At 39.4% G+C, this 13479-nt stretch overlaps 6 protein-coding genes across 6 annotated transcripts; 3 read left to right on the forward strand and 3 right to left on the reverse strand. All coding sequences in view use genetic code 12, as the record gives it.

The window, feature by feature from the left end:
- Window positions 1-290: 290 nt before the first annotated feature.
- On the forward strand, window positions 291-1028 carry CTR1 (high-affinity Cu transporter; the record flags this gene model as incomplete). The annotated part of the gene is made up of 1 exon (XM_051814379.1): window positions 291-1028. One exon carries the CDS (start codon window positions 291-293, stop codon window positions 1026-1028), a length of 738 nt encoding a protein of 245 aa, XP_051672108.1.
- A 50-nt stretch (window positions 1029-1078) lies between these two features.
- Window positions 1079-4309, reverse strand: SEC8 (exocyst subunit; the record flags this gene model as incomplete). Its single annotated transcript, XM_051814380.1, has 1 exon — window positions 1079-4309. The coding sequence occupies one exon, from the start codon at window positions 4307-4309 to the stop codon at window positions 1079-1081; it is 3231 nt and encodes a 1076-aa protein (XP_051672109.1).
- A 410-nt stretch (window positions 4310-4719) lies between these two features.
- CANMA_002325 (uncharacterized protein) lies at window positions 4720-7620 on the forward strand (the record flags this gene model as incomplete). The annotated part of the gene is made up of 1 exon (XM_051814381.1): window positions 4720-7620. The coding sequence occupies one exon, from the start codon at window positions 4720-4722 to the stop codon at window positions 7618-7620; it is 2901 nt and encodes a 966-aa protein (XP_051672110.1).
- Window positions 7621-7664: 44 nt separating this feature from the next.
- Window positions 7665-8519, reverse strand: CANMA_002326 (uncharacterized protein; the record flags this gene model as incomplete). Its single annotated transcript, XM_051814382.1, has 1 exon — window positions 7665-8519. One exon carries the CDS (start codon window positions 8517-8519, stop codon window positions 7665-7667), a length of 855 nt encoding a protein of 284 aa, XP_051672111.1.
- Window positions 8520-9320: 801 nt separating this feature from the next.
- Window positions 9321-10574, forward strand: PGK1 (phosphoglycerate kinase; the record flags this gene model as incomplete). The annotated part of the gene is made up of 1 exon (XM_051814384.1): window positions 9321-10574. The coding sequence occupies one exon, from the start codon at window positions 9321-9323 to the stop codon at window positions 10572-10574; it is 1254 nt and encodes a 417-aa protein (XP_051672112.1).
- Window positions 10575-10718: 144 nt separating this feature from the next.
- On the reverse strand, window positions 10719-12671 carry FAT1 (long-chain fatty acid transporter; the record flags this gene model as incomplete). Its single annotated transcript, XM_051814385.1, has 1 exon — window positions 10719-12671. The coding sequence occupies one exon, from the start codon at window positions 12669-12671 to the stop codon at window positions 10719-10721; it is 1953 nt and encodes a 650-aa protein (XP_051672113.1).
- Window positions 12672-13479: the final 808 nt, after the last annotated feature.

The raw sequence follows: 13479 nt of genomic DNA on the forward strand, positions 1-13479 counted from the left end.
AAAAGATGAGAAAAAAGGAATTGGAAAAACCACCCGTTTTCGAAGATTGATTTTAAAAGAGTATCTAACTATTAATCTACTTTTAAACTCCCCCTTGAGCAAATATTGAAGTGGCCATAAACAGTAATAGAATTATAACTCACACTTTTGAAACATTCGTTTATTCCATCATAGATCAAACCGGCATAACAATAAACCTGTATATATATAAGGACATATCATTTCCTTTTCCTCAGATATTCCAAGCATAACAAAATAACAACTATACTCAAATAACACTAAAACAAAACATGTACAAAAGACACGATATGAGTGGCATGGGCTCGTCCTCGATGGATATGGGTTCGATGGCCAGTTCAACAATGAGTATGGTAATGGAAACAACTGCAGCTGCAATGGATCACAGCGGATCAAGCAATAGCAGTATGGGAGACATGAGTGGTATGAGTAGTATGAGTGGTATGCACATGTACTTCACCAGAGAGTTTAAAGATTATCCCGTTATATTCAAAAGCTTATCAGCATCTACAAAAGGCGAAGCATTTGGTATATTTGTCTTGCTATTCTTTGCTGCTTTCTTTGCCAGATTCCTAGAGTTTATCAGAAATTACTTGGAAGAAGTTGTATGGCAGAATAAGAGCTATAATGAGTTCGAAGCTGGAGTAGCGAATCACAGTGCTAATTTGCAACCTACTACACCTGCTCAAGGTGACTGTTGTGCAGGAAGTGCCGACGACGAAAGTTTTGACAAACGTGTGTCAAATGATGACGTTATTGTACAATCACAAGAGGCCAAACCATCAAAATCCAATTTACCAATAGCAAGCACTATCATGAGGGATGCTATACGGTTGGTTTTATGTATTGTTCCTGATTTATTTGGATACACTTTGATGTTGGCAGCAATGACTTATACGTTGACGTATTTCTTTGCTGTTGTTATTGGTTCTGGCGTTGGAAGATTTGTTAGTGAACGTCTAATGGAAAAGTTTAGAATTAAACGCACACCACCTAGAAACTGTTGCTAGAGGGTTATATACCAATTTGATAAAATAACACTTAATATGACTTTCTATTTTTACTCTATTATTTCGTTTATCTTTTTAACCAAGTCACTGTGCTTGTCTTTGTTGAACTGAGACCCATTGCCATCAGCTAATTTTTCGCTGTAAATCAACCTAGCTAGATTATGATACTGCAGTCTTGTATATGCTGATGTCTTTGCCTTGATACGGTTCAATAGACTAAACTCATTCAAGGTAAACATTTCAAAGTATAGTGACGACTTGCTGAAATCAATTGTTTGAGGAGTGGGCGATAAACTTCTCAAAATCTGTTGCAAAGTGGATATATTCAACATCGCCCGTTTGATACCGTTGTTGTTTACCTTTTTAACCTTGAATGAACCTTGGATCATTGCATCATTGAGGAATTCACTAAATCCAACAAAGATACTTTCCTTGTCTTCTGGTTTTAAAGCCTTTGTTAACTGAGTATCAATTGTAAAGATTTCCAGGTTTAATGCAACGACGTATGGGTCTGCATCGCCTGGTTCCGTAGTTGGCACCCAATCCATCACATTGAACGACAAGTTAAGGTAATAAATAGCCTTGCTTCTTAACTCATATCTCAATGCCAACAATGTTTGATCTCGTATGCCTTCGAAATATGCAACCACATCATTGAATTCAATTATCTTTTCCGAACTCAATGCCAAAAGGATATTATTCTGAGTAATGTCTGAGGAGTTGGTCGTGAAATTGATTGAAGGACGACCGTTTTCCAAAAATGACCAATTGTACCTCAACTTTTCGACTGGGGAAACAACAACTGAATTGGTTTGGTCATCGGCAATGGCATAGTTGGATTGCTTTTTGACCCACACTAACCATGTCAAAATCCATGATGTAGTTAACAATAAATAAACGACATGGAAAAAAGTATCACCATCTAAAAGATTATCTTTATTGACAACAGAATTTTGGATTTCATGAAGCAACATTCCGTTTTCAGAGGTAATGAACTTGGACAAGTTGGAAGTGCTCTTCTCATTAAGATCAAGTATGATAGTTCCACTGACCTCAGTCAATGCATGCATCTTCATCCACTTGCTTATTTGCAGGACAGGTCTGCTCATGGCACCTTCAGTCGACAACAAATCTTGGAATAACTTTCTGTACTCGGTAGCAAAACTTTGCAAAGTTTGCAAAACAGTGTCGGATATGTCCTCTCTATAGGTCAACGAAGTATTCAAAATGAGGCAAAGTTCCAAAAACAACTTCTTAAAATTGAATGCATTTTCGTAAATCACTATGCTGGAATCGTTGTCAGGACGAGACACCTCTAATAATTCCAAATCATTATCTTGACGCAAGGTAATAACCTCAAGTTTTAAGCCCGATGGTTCGTTCAACTTCACAGGACCACCGGTATATACCCCACCAACTTGGTCACTAAATACTTCATCGATTGCTGATCTAAAGTAAGTCAAAAATGAAGACCTCATAAAGTCACTGAAAAATTGAAAGGCCACACTATCAGTGCTGTTCTTCTGGACGTGGAAATTGGAAAGCACTCTATGCGAACCCTCAACAAATATTAGCAATGGCTCTAATATGATTCTCATATTGAACAAGTTTTTAGGTGTTAATACTTCGACTTGCGTGTTGAAAGATTCGTCTTCAAAATAAGGCGTCTCCATAGTCAAAAGATCCTTATCATTATCATCAATATGGAATCCGGGGAATATATCACTCAATGAATCCTGAAGCTCTTGTGCAGATTTTGTAAAGCTCCAATCAACATTTTCAAAATAGAATAGCTTTCGTTGATGTAAAGATTTATGCACCTTCCTTTGGTCGGCCTTGTTGTCCACTAACTTAACCCCTAACTCAAGAGACCCATCATCATAGATATAACTTAATATCAAATTTTGTAATTCTTTCTTTGTGGTATCCCAAACGCGCAAGATGTTTTTGGAGTGAGATGGTGAATTGGAATAGTTGGCATCCTGGCCCTGTCCTAAAAGTGAAGCAATTTGGCTGACAACCTTGTGTTTCTGAAAGGCAAGCAAACACCTTACTGTTATCGATCCAAATAATTCTTGAAGGATGACAACAGCTGAATCACTAAAGCTCTTGTGTGCCATTACATCAAGCAATGAATCCTGCTCGAAATGTTGGATTTTGGAGAGTTTCGAAAGCGCATATCCATTTCTCAGTTTCACTTCCTCGGTAACTCTATTAACCAACCCGTGCAACTCCAGTTGGTTTGCCTCAACTAATGTCTCAACCACTTGTTGTAACCTACCTAATTTAAAGGCAGTTACCAAAAGCATGTACATATAATAGAAACTATCATTGGTATTGTTCATCTTTAATAATATAGTGTAGTCAACTATACCATCATTTTTCAAACTGCTTTCGTGCAATTTGGGCAACAGCTGAATTAAAAAATCACTAACCGGTGCTGTCAAATAGTCGACTACTTCCAAAATATCCAAGTTGGCTGAATTGTGCACATACTGTTCTAAGTTCTCCAGTTTAACCAAGGCCTTGAAAGATGCCATCTGCGGACTTGTAGACTCTACTATTGACTGCCACAAGGTAACACCTGTATTGGAAATTGAGCTGTTATTTTTCAGGTATATTTCATTTTGCAATTCATCAATAATCATATCGTACAACTTGTTTGATTGCTGCTCGAGATAGGCTCTTATATCGTTCATTGCCGGTAAAGACCACAAGCTATAACGTTCAGCTGTCTTATAGCCATTGGCAATAATATCATACACCTCATGAAGCTTCTTCTCATTGATTAGTTGCTCCACCTGATCGGGAATTTTGTTCATCTCTTGTATGGCGTCCACTATATCAATCAGCTCTGCATATCTCCCTGAAGTCTCAGATAACTCAGCCAATACAGCACTTCTATCATGAATCTCTTTGTTTGATGTTTGAAGAAAATTTCTGATGCTTTCAGAGTCTTGCTGTGATTTGTCCAATGTCGACAACAACATATGATATGACCCTATACTGTTGTTGAACAACTCGTAGTGCTCATGAACAACGCCTCGCAATGCACCTTCAGTTGATTTTTTAAGTCTCTTGAATTCATCAAGCCTGTGAGCCATACCAACTGAACTATCATCCAATAGCGAAATGGCTAACTCAATTGGGTTGGCGTCGTCCTCCAAAATACGGGGCCAGTCATACTTTATGGTGCTGTAGAGCTCTTTCAATCCAGTGACAGATTCTTCTTTATTGCTTTCAGATTGGGGTATGCTGTATGATAATCTTCGACTTGTCATTGGCGTTTATTAAAGTTTGTAGTTAGGTTCGTTCTTTTCAGGAATCAAAAAGTTCATGAAGGTCGAGAAAGGTGGTAGCGATGAAAACCGACCCCAGTACCCCACCAGTAGTAAATTTTCATTGAAAATTGTAGATGGCCTGACAATTTTGAAGCAGTGTCAATCTTTGTTCTACATAGTTGCCAGATATGTTCTACCCTTGAACATCCCTCTCTTGTTTTTGTTTGATTATTGATAAATTTTGTAATTGCATCACTGCCGCTTCTCAAGTTTTTTAAGATTGAAAAACGCGTATCATAAACTAGAATGTCTTTACCAGTTGAATTTGATTCCATTTTCCCACTTCAAGCTACTCGTTATATCATCTAAACTATCGTCTTAGGCTATCTGGTTTGTCGAATAGCTACATCATGGATGAGAAGCTTCGAACAAATCAAGAATCAAGTAACACATCTAACGTGCTAGGGTCTCTGCAAGCATGGAATAATGCTGCCAGTCAACATACTCCTAACGAGAATACAAACGCGTCCATGAGCCCACAACTACCGTTAGCACCGTCAAATTACTCGGCACCAATTTATCAAAGCCCTCATCTGTATGGTTCATCGCCTAGTGGTGCACCACCAACTTCCAATGGTTATTCTAACATTTATGGTACACAACAGTATATTAACAACCTTCCCAACAACTCATCGCTGCCTTACATCCTGCCAGACAATTGGAACCAACCATACCCTCCTTACAGCTCCACACCGGCGAATCGGTCACCAGGAAATTTTCCACCACCACTATCTCGACCTCATCCTCATGTTAATTATTCTCAACCAATTCCTCCCTCGTCGTCTCCCTCTGTGAATATACATATAAATAACTCTGTGTACGTTGGTGATGCTCCATCTTCATTTCAAGACCAATCGTCAAGCAGAGTCCAAGTACAGAACAACACCCCTCGAGGGCCATCACGACCAAGTCTGAATCACATCCAGGTTTCATCCAATCGAAGAATCAATTTATCTCTGGGTGTTTCTGTTAGCTCCCAATTATTCGTTAGTAGTCGGTCAAGTACACCAGGACAAAATAGGGTAGCCCAACAACCTAGAAGTGGAGGTGAAAGCAGGTATAATTCTAGCCCTAGTGTTCCTAGTTTCTCCTCGCCACGTATACAAGAACTTCCAACTGATACCCCTTCACACTCGGAGCCTTTGGTAGGCAATCAAATTGATAGATTACCTAGCAGCCCTTACTCATCCCAGGCTGACAGAGTTGCAAAGGGAACAACTAACAACTCAACCAAGTCTCACGCAACCGCAAAGCCTCGGGACAGAAAATTCAGAATGTCGATGACAGATGTAGAGGATACAATTGGGGGCTGGTGTGATGGGCGAAAACCGAAAATACGAAGCTCAGTACTTGGCCAGAAATCTGCCATTCAAGAAAAGAAAGCAGCGATCCACCTTACGAACAAAAATGCCAAAAACAAGAAACTAACTATCGATGACGGAAAGGCTAATGAAGTTGTTGAAGGACAAACATCGAAGACAACAGTGGGGCAGAAACTAAACAACTATTCTTTTACTAAACCTTCAGCCCCAGTAGGTACAAAACGGGTTGTTATTGAGCTATCAGATGATGAATCTGAAGACGGATATGTGAGGCCTATTCTGCTTCTGGCTGCACCAGAGAGTTCCATTATTGTTATTGACAGTGACGATGAAGATTCAGTTTCTGTGGAAGCAGTAAATGAAGTGAAGGATACAAATGCAGTTGATACTTCGTTGATTTCATCACCTGTTCCTACCAAGTCTCGGTTTGAGTTGAACCTTGCTTCTGATTCTATTGCCGATTCGTCCTTTTCCTTTCTGAAGCAAGAAGCCCCCAAACCTTTGTCATTTCAAGAATCAAAAAAGCCTTCCAAAGTTGATTCTTTTGTCCTCCCAGAAAAGCCTGCATTTATTCATTGGCTAAGTTCAGATGAAGAAGATGACGATACATTTACTGCGATGCCAGTGGAAAGGACCACGAGCAGCAATATCACGAGAAGACATGATTCTGTTCCATTGGAGCCTGTGCAAACCGAATCGAGGCAACCATCTACCCGTGTTATCAAAAACTCAAGAATTGAACGAAGCACGGAAAACGGGGCCCTGAAACTTAAAAGTTCTACCTTTCAACCTTCAGGTTCGCAAACACTCGACACGGCCACTAGATCTAAGTCTACACTGGATGCAGGGTTTGCTAGACCAACCACTGAGTGTTCGTTGAAACCAGTCAAAAGAGCAAGTACTATACAAGATGATAACCCTGGAGCAAAGAAAGCAAGGCGCTCCAAAGCCGACAGTTTGCTTGACGAACTACCGAAAATTGACAATTTCGAATATAGCTACAAGGAGTTGCAGGAGGTTAATCGGGTATCTAGAAAGAAGGAGGAGCTATATGCAGAAATGGAACTTTATGTATGTTCTAAACTACATGATCTGATAAAGGATTACTCGGAGGATATCAAGCTGAAAATTGTGCCTTTTGATCTGGAAGTGCCTTTGATATACTGGAAAAGGAATGTCAAAGCAGAGTACATCAAAGAAAAGGACTACTTTATACCCATATCTGCAAAAAAAGTTGCACAACGAACCTTTGTCTTGTATTATTTGGCCCAAGATTTTTTAACCAAGCTTCATTCACAGGAGCTTAAGCGTGATGTGACAAGTGCAACTGAACAAATGTGTAATATATTGGTGCAAAAGTATCACGTAATCATCATGGTTGAGGGATATGATCAGCTAATCAACAAGATACAGACATACAAGCAAAGACAATTTCGATCGCAAGTTTTAAATGGTGAAGAGCAGGCAAAGAGAAAGAAGGATGATGAGCAGATGTCTAAATTTCCTGAACCAGCTGAGATTGAAAGGTTGTCCAATAGAGCGCAATTAGATTTGAAGGTTAATATCTTCACTGTTAGATCACGACCAGAGGGTGTCATGTGGTTGAATTCTTTTACGTACACCATTGGTTCAGCCTTGTATGATAAGTACGAGAGAAATAAAAACTTGGCAAACCTAGGAGCGGTGCGATCTGGGAGTGACACAAAAGCAACTTTTCTACAGTCTTTTCAACATATCCCGCTTATGACACATTCAAAGGCGCAGATTTTGCAGTCCTCTCATGCATCCATGTATCTGATTTATTCAAAGTTGTGTACCTCTGGTACATTAGGCAAGGATGCTACTGGGAAAAACATTGTACCACCTTCAGTTGACTCAACATTGTTGAACTTTTTTACATCCGATGACCCTGACAAGGCAATTACGTGAAATTCGTCCATTATAGAAGCACATCTAGATACAGGTATATAGATTTACTTTTGAGTAACTTGTTTGGCACGGTTTAGGTCGTCAATATTGATCTTATCACTCAACCCCTCAACTACTTGGATTCCTCTATCAACTTCGTATGTTTCATCGGCAGAAAAATCGTATCTTAAACGATGCAACTCGGATATTATGTTTAACGACTTGTCAACCAAATTGACGTTTGAGTCCAAGTTCAATACCGAAGCAAGATAATGAACCAACTTTGATTTTTTAAACCTGCTTTCAACATCATTATCTAATCCATTACTTAGTATCGAGGAGACAAGCGACAAAATTCGTAAATCGTACTTTGAATCTTTAGACCCAAGTTTAACCAAGTCCCATCCGGATGATTCGTCAAATTGCTTGTAACCCGGCTTATAATTTCTAATATATGAAGAGATGGCGTAAAGGGCTTTGTTTTGTAAGCTTTTGTTTTGGCCATCATCTCCGGCAATCTTGGCCAACTCTTGCAAGCCATTTGTTTTCTCAAAGTCCTCTTGTGATTTTGGGTTGTTCTGCACAGCAGTACCTATGATTCCAGCGACAATGATCCTCAAGTCATCTGGCACATCAGGCTTCAACAAGTCCACAAGGGGGTGCCACAACCCCAAGTTTTCAATGTTGTTTGCATTATCCATGTTTTCAATCAACATCTCAAAATTTTCCAAAGCAATCTCTTTATCCTTGTCCTCAACCTTAGGATTGTGAGCAATTGCAATACTTTCCTTCATCAAAGCGACTTCATCTGGTCCACCAAATAACTGGTTCAATAACTTTGGATCTGGTTCACCAATTTTGGTCAATGCTTCCTTATCACCGGCCTGTTGGGCGATGGACCAATGTAATAACTTGTCCATGATTTGTTAGCTTTTTCAGGAGGGTATATCTGATCGGTACAGTAGCTACTTTAATAGATTATTTATACTAGTTCAAGAGTAAGTTGTGTGAACTAGAAGGGTTAGTACTTTGTTTTGCTGTGTTCGAGAAGCTTCTGATGGCTTCTATTTTGTGTTTGTGTCTCGTTTCTGAAAAGAAAAAGTTTAAACACATTTTGGCGACACGACATTGAAATACCATAGTGACATTAGGATGAAGCTTGTGGGGGGTGGGAGGCGACTGCCAGTAAATTGAATGGTGGAACGCGAAGCCGCACAGTGTTACCTTCAATTAGGGTTTATTGTGTAAATTCACGTGGTGAGGGATAGTACCATTACCGGCAGTATATAGACTTAGCATAGTGGTTATCCAAATTGGCGGATTTTTGAAACCCGGGGAACAATTTTTTTGGTCAAACAATCGCGAGGAATTACGTAGCGTCCACGTTACAAAGTTTTATAAGCAAAGCGGTAACAGTGTGCTATCTCTGTATATATCGTGTTAGAATGCTCCGACTTGGCGCCATGATTCAAAAGAGGTGCTTGAAATCGAATGACAAAAATTTAAAATTATTGTTGTGTAAATGCTTGTAGTTTGAAGGCTGTTCTCTACAGACATCCGAGGTGGTAGCAATTGTCTCTCCCTTTTTTTCCCGACGATTATTTAAACAAATGAATTTTTCACGTTCTTTTGAAATCAACACTCCCCTTTTCCCTTTTCCCTCTTTTAGTTGAATGAATATAAACTCAATTACGAAAAGGGTATCATTAAATCACAACAAAATGTCATTATCAAACAAATTATCTGTCAAAGACTTAGATGTCGCTGGTAAAAGAGTTTTTATCAGAGTTGACTTCAATGTCCCATTGGATGGTAAAACAATCACCAACAACCAAAGAATTGTTGCTGCATTACCAACTATCAAATACGTTGAAGAACACAAGCCAAAGGCAATTATTTTGGCCTCACACTTGGGTAGACCAAATGGTGAAAGGAATGACAAATACTCCCTTAAACCAGTTGCTGCTGAATTGGAGAAATTGTTAGGCAAAAAGGTTACTTTCTTGGACGATTGTGTTGGCCCAGAAGTTGAAAAAGCCGTCAATTCAGCATCCAATGGCGAGATCTTTTTGTTGGAAAACTTGCGTTTCCACGCCGAGGAAGAAGGTTCGTCAAAGGACAAGGATGGTAAAAAGGTCAAGGCTGACCCAGCAGCTGTCAAGAAATTCAGAGACCAATTGTCTTCATTGGCTGATGTTTACGTTAATGATGCATTTGGAACTGCCCACAGAGCTCACTCCTCAATGGTTGGTGTTGAAGTGCCACAAAGAGCAGCCGGTTTCTTGATGTCTAAAGAATTGGAATACTTTGCCAAAGCTTTGGAAAACCCAGCCAGACCATTTTTGGCTATCTTGGGTGGTGCCAAGGTTTCTGACAAGATCAAGTTGATTGACAACTTGTTGGACAAGGTCGACTTGTTGATCATTGGAGGTGGTATGGCCTTCACTTTCAAGAAGGTTTTGGACAACATGTCAATTGGTACCTCACTTTTCGATGAAGAAGGGGCAAAGAATGTCAACGACTTGGTTGCCAAGGCCAAGAAAAACAATGTTGAAATCATTTTGCCTGTAGACTTTATTACCGCTGACAAGTTTGACAAAGATGCCAAGGTTGGTGAAGCCGATGACAAAGAAGGTATTCCAGAAAACTGGATGGGTCTTGATTGCGGTCCAAAGTCGAGAAAGTTGTTTGACGATGCAGTTGCAAAGGCCAAGACTATTGTCTGGAACGGTCCACCGGGTGTTTTCGAATTCGACAACTTTGCCGGAGGTACCAAGAACTTGTTGGATGCTGTTGTCAAATCAGCTGAAAACGGAAATATCGTCATCATTGGTGGTGGTGACACTGCTACTGTTGCAAAGAAATACAATGCCGTTGATAAATTGTCCCACGTTTCTACTGGTGGTGGTGCCTCATTGGAATTGTTGGAAGGTAAGGAATTGCCAGGTGTAGTTGCTCTTTCAAACAAAAACTAGAGGCTCAAACATTGCTTTCATATGTATGATATTATCTTAAGTATCGTTAAATAAAAATGATCTTTATTTTAAATCTAAATATCATGTATATATGTAAATGGTCAGAAATAAAAATTTAGAGCCAACAAGAGAGAAACATTGTCTCTATAACTTGGCCTTTCCTGCACAGATTTGGGCCCAATCAGCCTCGGTCAACTCAGCGTATTTGTTCCCATTCAACCAGTAAATAAGTTCATCACCACTTTCTCCTTTAGGCAACTTTTGCTTTTTGTATTGGTTCTTTGGAACCTTGTGATTGTGCGAGGCTTCAATAGTGCCAAGCTTGATGAAAGCCGGCTGTGCATAACTAGGTAATGACTTTTGAGAATGTTCGTAAATCTTTTTCAAAACTTCTGAATGATCCAACTCATCCTTTGGCTCAATAACAGCAAAACAAGCTCTACCTTCGTGATTTGGAACCTGTACACCGACAACAACTGATTGTTTGATAGAATTTGAACCCATCAACTCGTTTTCAACCTCACTAGCTGAAACATTTTCTGATTTCCAACGGAATGTATCTCCCAATCTATCAACGAAATAAAATAAACCGTCCTCGTCCATCTTTAACAAATCACCGGATCTGAACCATGCATCACCCTTCTTGAACACATCAAACAAAATCTTGCTACTGGTAGCCTTCTTGTTTCCGTAATAACCTTGGAACGACCTGCCCACATCTTGCGGGTTAATAATTCTCATCAACAACTCACCTGGCTGGTTATAGGCAGCTTCCTCGTAGAAACCTGTCTTTGGATTCTTCCACATTTCATTTTCATCTTCTGGGTCCATCTTGGCCAACTTTTGTTGCGTGTTGAGCAACAAAGTAATCAATGATCCGTATTTTCTGCAAGCCCCTTTTCCAAATTCTCCAAATTGAATGTTGGTGGTGGCAATCGGGGATTCAGTTGCGGCGTAGAACTCACCAACACCCTTGATGTGGAATCTGTTTTTGAATTCAGTCCAAATATCACGTCTTAATCCATTACCATAAGCGATGGTTACATCATGCTTCTGTTGGTCAGGGTGAGGGGCAGAATTCAACAAGTAACGACACACTTCTCCCACGTATTGGATATGGGTGGCTCCGACTAATCTAGCTTGGGTCCAGAATGACGTAGCAGAAAACTTTTGTGATATTGACACACATCCACCATTCAACAAAGTTGGACACACACCCAACATGGCGGCAGTAGAATGATACAATGGCATAGCAGTCAAGACATTGGAGGTGTTTCCAACTTTCATGATGTATCCAAAAAAGACAGAAGCCATAAAGGCTTTTCTCCAAGACATAATACCTGCTTTTGGCAAACCAGTCGTACCAGAAGTGTAAATCAAAGCACATGCGCTTGAGTCAGTATCTTCTGGTCTCCTAGTTTCATCTTTAGCTCTATACTTTGGAGTTGATTTCGACTGTAATCTATCAAACAAGGCAAACTCATCAAGATAGTGTAACTTGACTTGGGGCAACTCTTCAGTGATAGTCTGTTCAGTTTCTCTTATTGGACCAGCACAGTCGGGATCAATAAAGACTTGAGAAACACCGGCAATCTTAAGACAGTGAACCAAAGGCTTATCTTTGGTATTGAAGTTTAAAAATGCGGGCAAAGCACCAATGTTCCATAAGGCCAACCACAAGACGATAAATAAGGGCTTGTTCATGCAGTCTACCCCGATTGTTTGGTTAGCTGTGACACCGTATTCGTTCTTCAAGATGTACGAGAATCGTAAAACCATGTTATACAACTCCTTGTATGTATATTCTTCAATTTCAAACTGGTCATCAAGAAATTTGAACCCTTCAGCGTCGGTCTTGACTGGAGGTGGGTTCTTCTTAGGTCTTGGAAATGCCAAAGCTTTGTGATCCTTGTACTTTCTAGCTGACTCTTCAAAGTAATACCAATAGGAAGCTTTACCTCTCAGTGCTTTCCACATGTAAGGCAATGCATTGGTGACAACCTTTGCTGCTAACTTGACGTCATCTTTAATCAAATATTTGGCCTCTATCAACTGACTACCAAGTATTGCTGCTGCTGCTATTTCAAGTCCTGACATATTCAGTGTAAGCTAGTGTTTAATCTAAAATTTCTAATAAGAAGAACTTTTAATGAGTAGTAGAATGTTTATGAATGGCGAGTGGGATGTGTAAAACTATATATATATACTTACTGGTTATTTTCAAAGGTGACAAAGAGAAAAATAAAAAAGTAGTTTTGTTTTTGGTTGCACAAAGTTGGGAGTTTTTCAAACGGTTGGCTAATTTCGTTGGGAGTCTCTTTCAAACAACCAAGGGAAAAAGAACATTGAATAGTAAAGTAGAGAGGGGCATTGGCTAAACTGAAATCTACCTACGTAGCATGTGTCTAGCTTATCAAAGAGAGAACTAGGGAGGCAAAATATATACATTACTGAAAGTGATAATTGACAGAATATGCTTTTCCGTAATATTTTCTTGTGTCTTTTCTCCGCAGCAAAAAAAGAATAAAAATAAAAATAAAAAAACAAAAAAAAAAAAAAAAAAGAATTGGGCAAAAGAATTTGATTTCCTGTGATTTTATTTTGAATCATCAAAAAAAAGTATTTAGTGAAAACAGGAATAGAAAAAGGATATGCCGTGAGGCATGTTGTTCAATAAGAGAGGGTTACACTAAGGACTATTTGCTATAGAGTATACTAACAGAGTGAAACTTGCTGAAAAGTGTGTACATGGTTGTTGTGGTGCGTCAATGAACTGACGGTATCACATGTGTGAGGAAATCTTTAAACCGAGTATAATTCATTCACATTACACAAAACTGAATTTATTTCACATGGTGAACTTTTTGTTACTTTGACATTCCCGATAAGGGTGGATTAAAGATTA

The sequence above is a fragment of the Candida margitis genome (assembly GCF_024628925.1).
Source record: "Candida margitis strain CBS 14175 chromosome Unknown scaffold12, whole genome shotgun sequence".
Lineage (NCBI taxonomy): Eukaryota > Fungi > Ascomycota > Pichiomycetes > Serinales > Debaryomycetaceae > Lodderomyces > Lodderomyces margitis.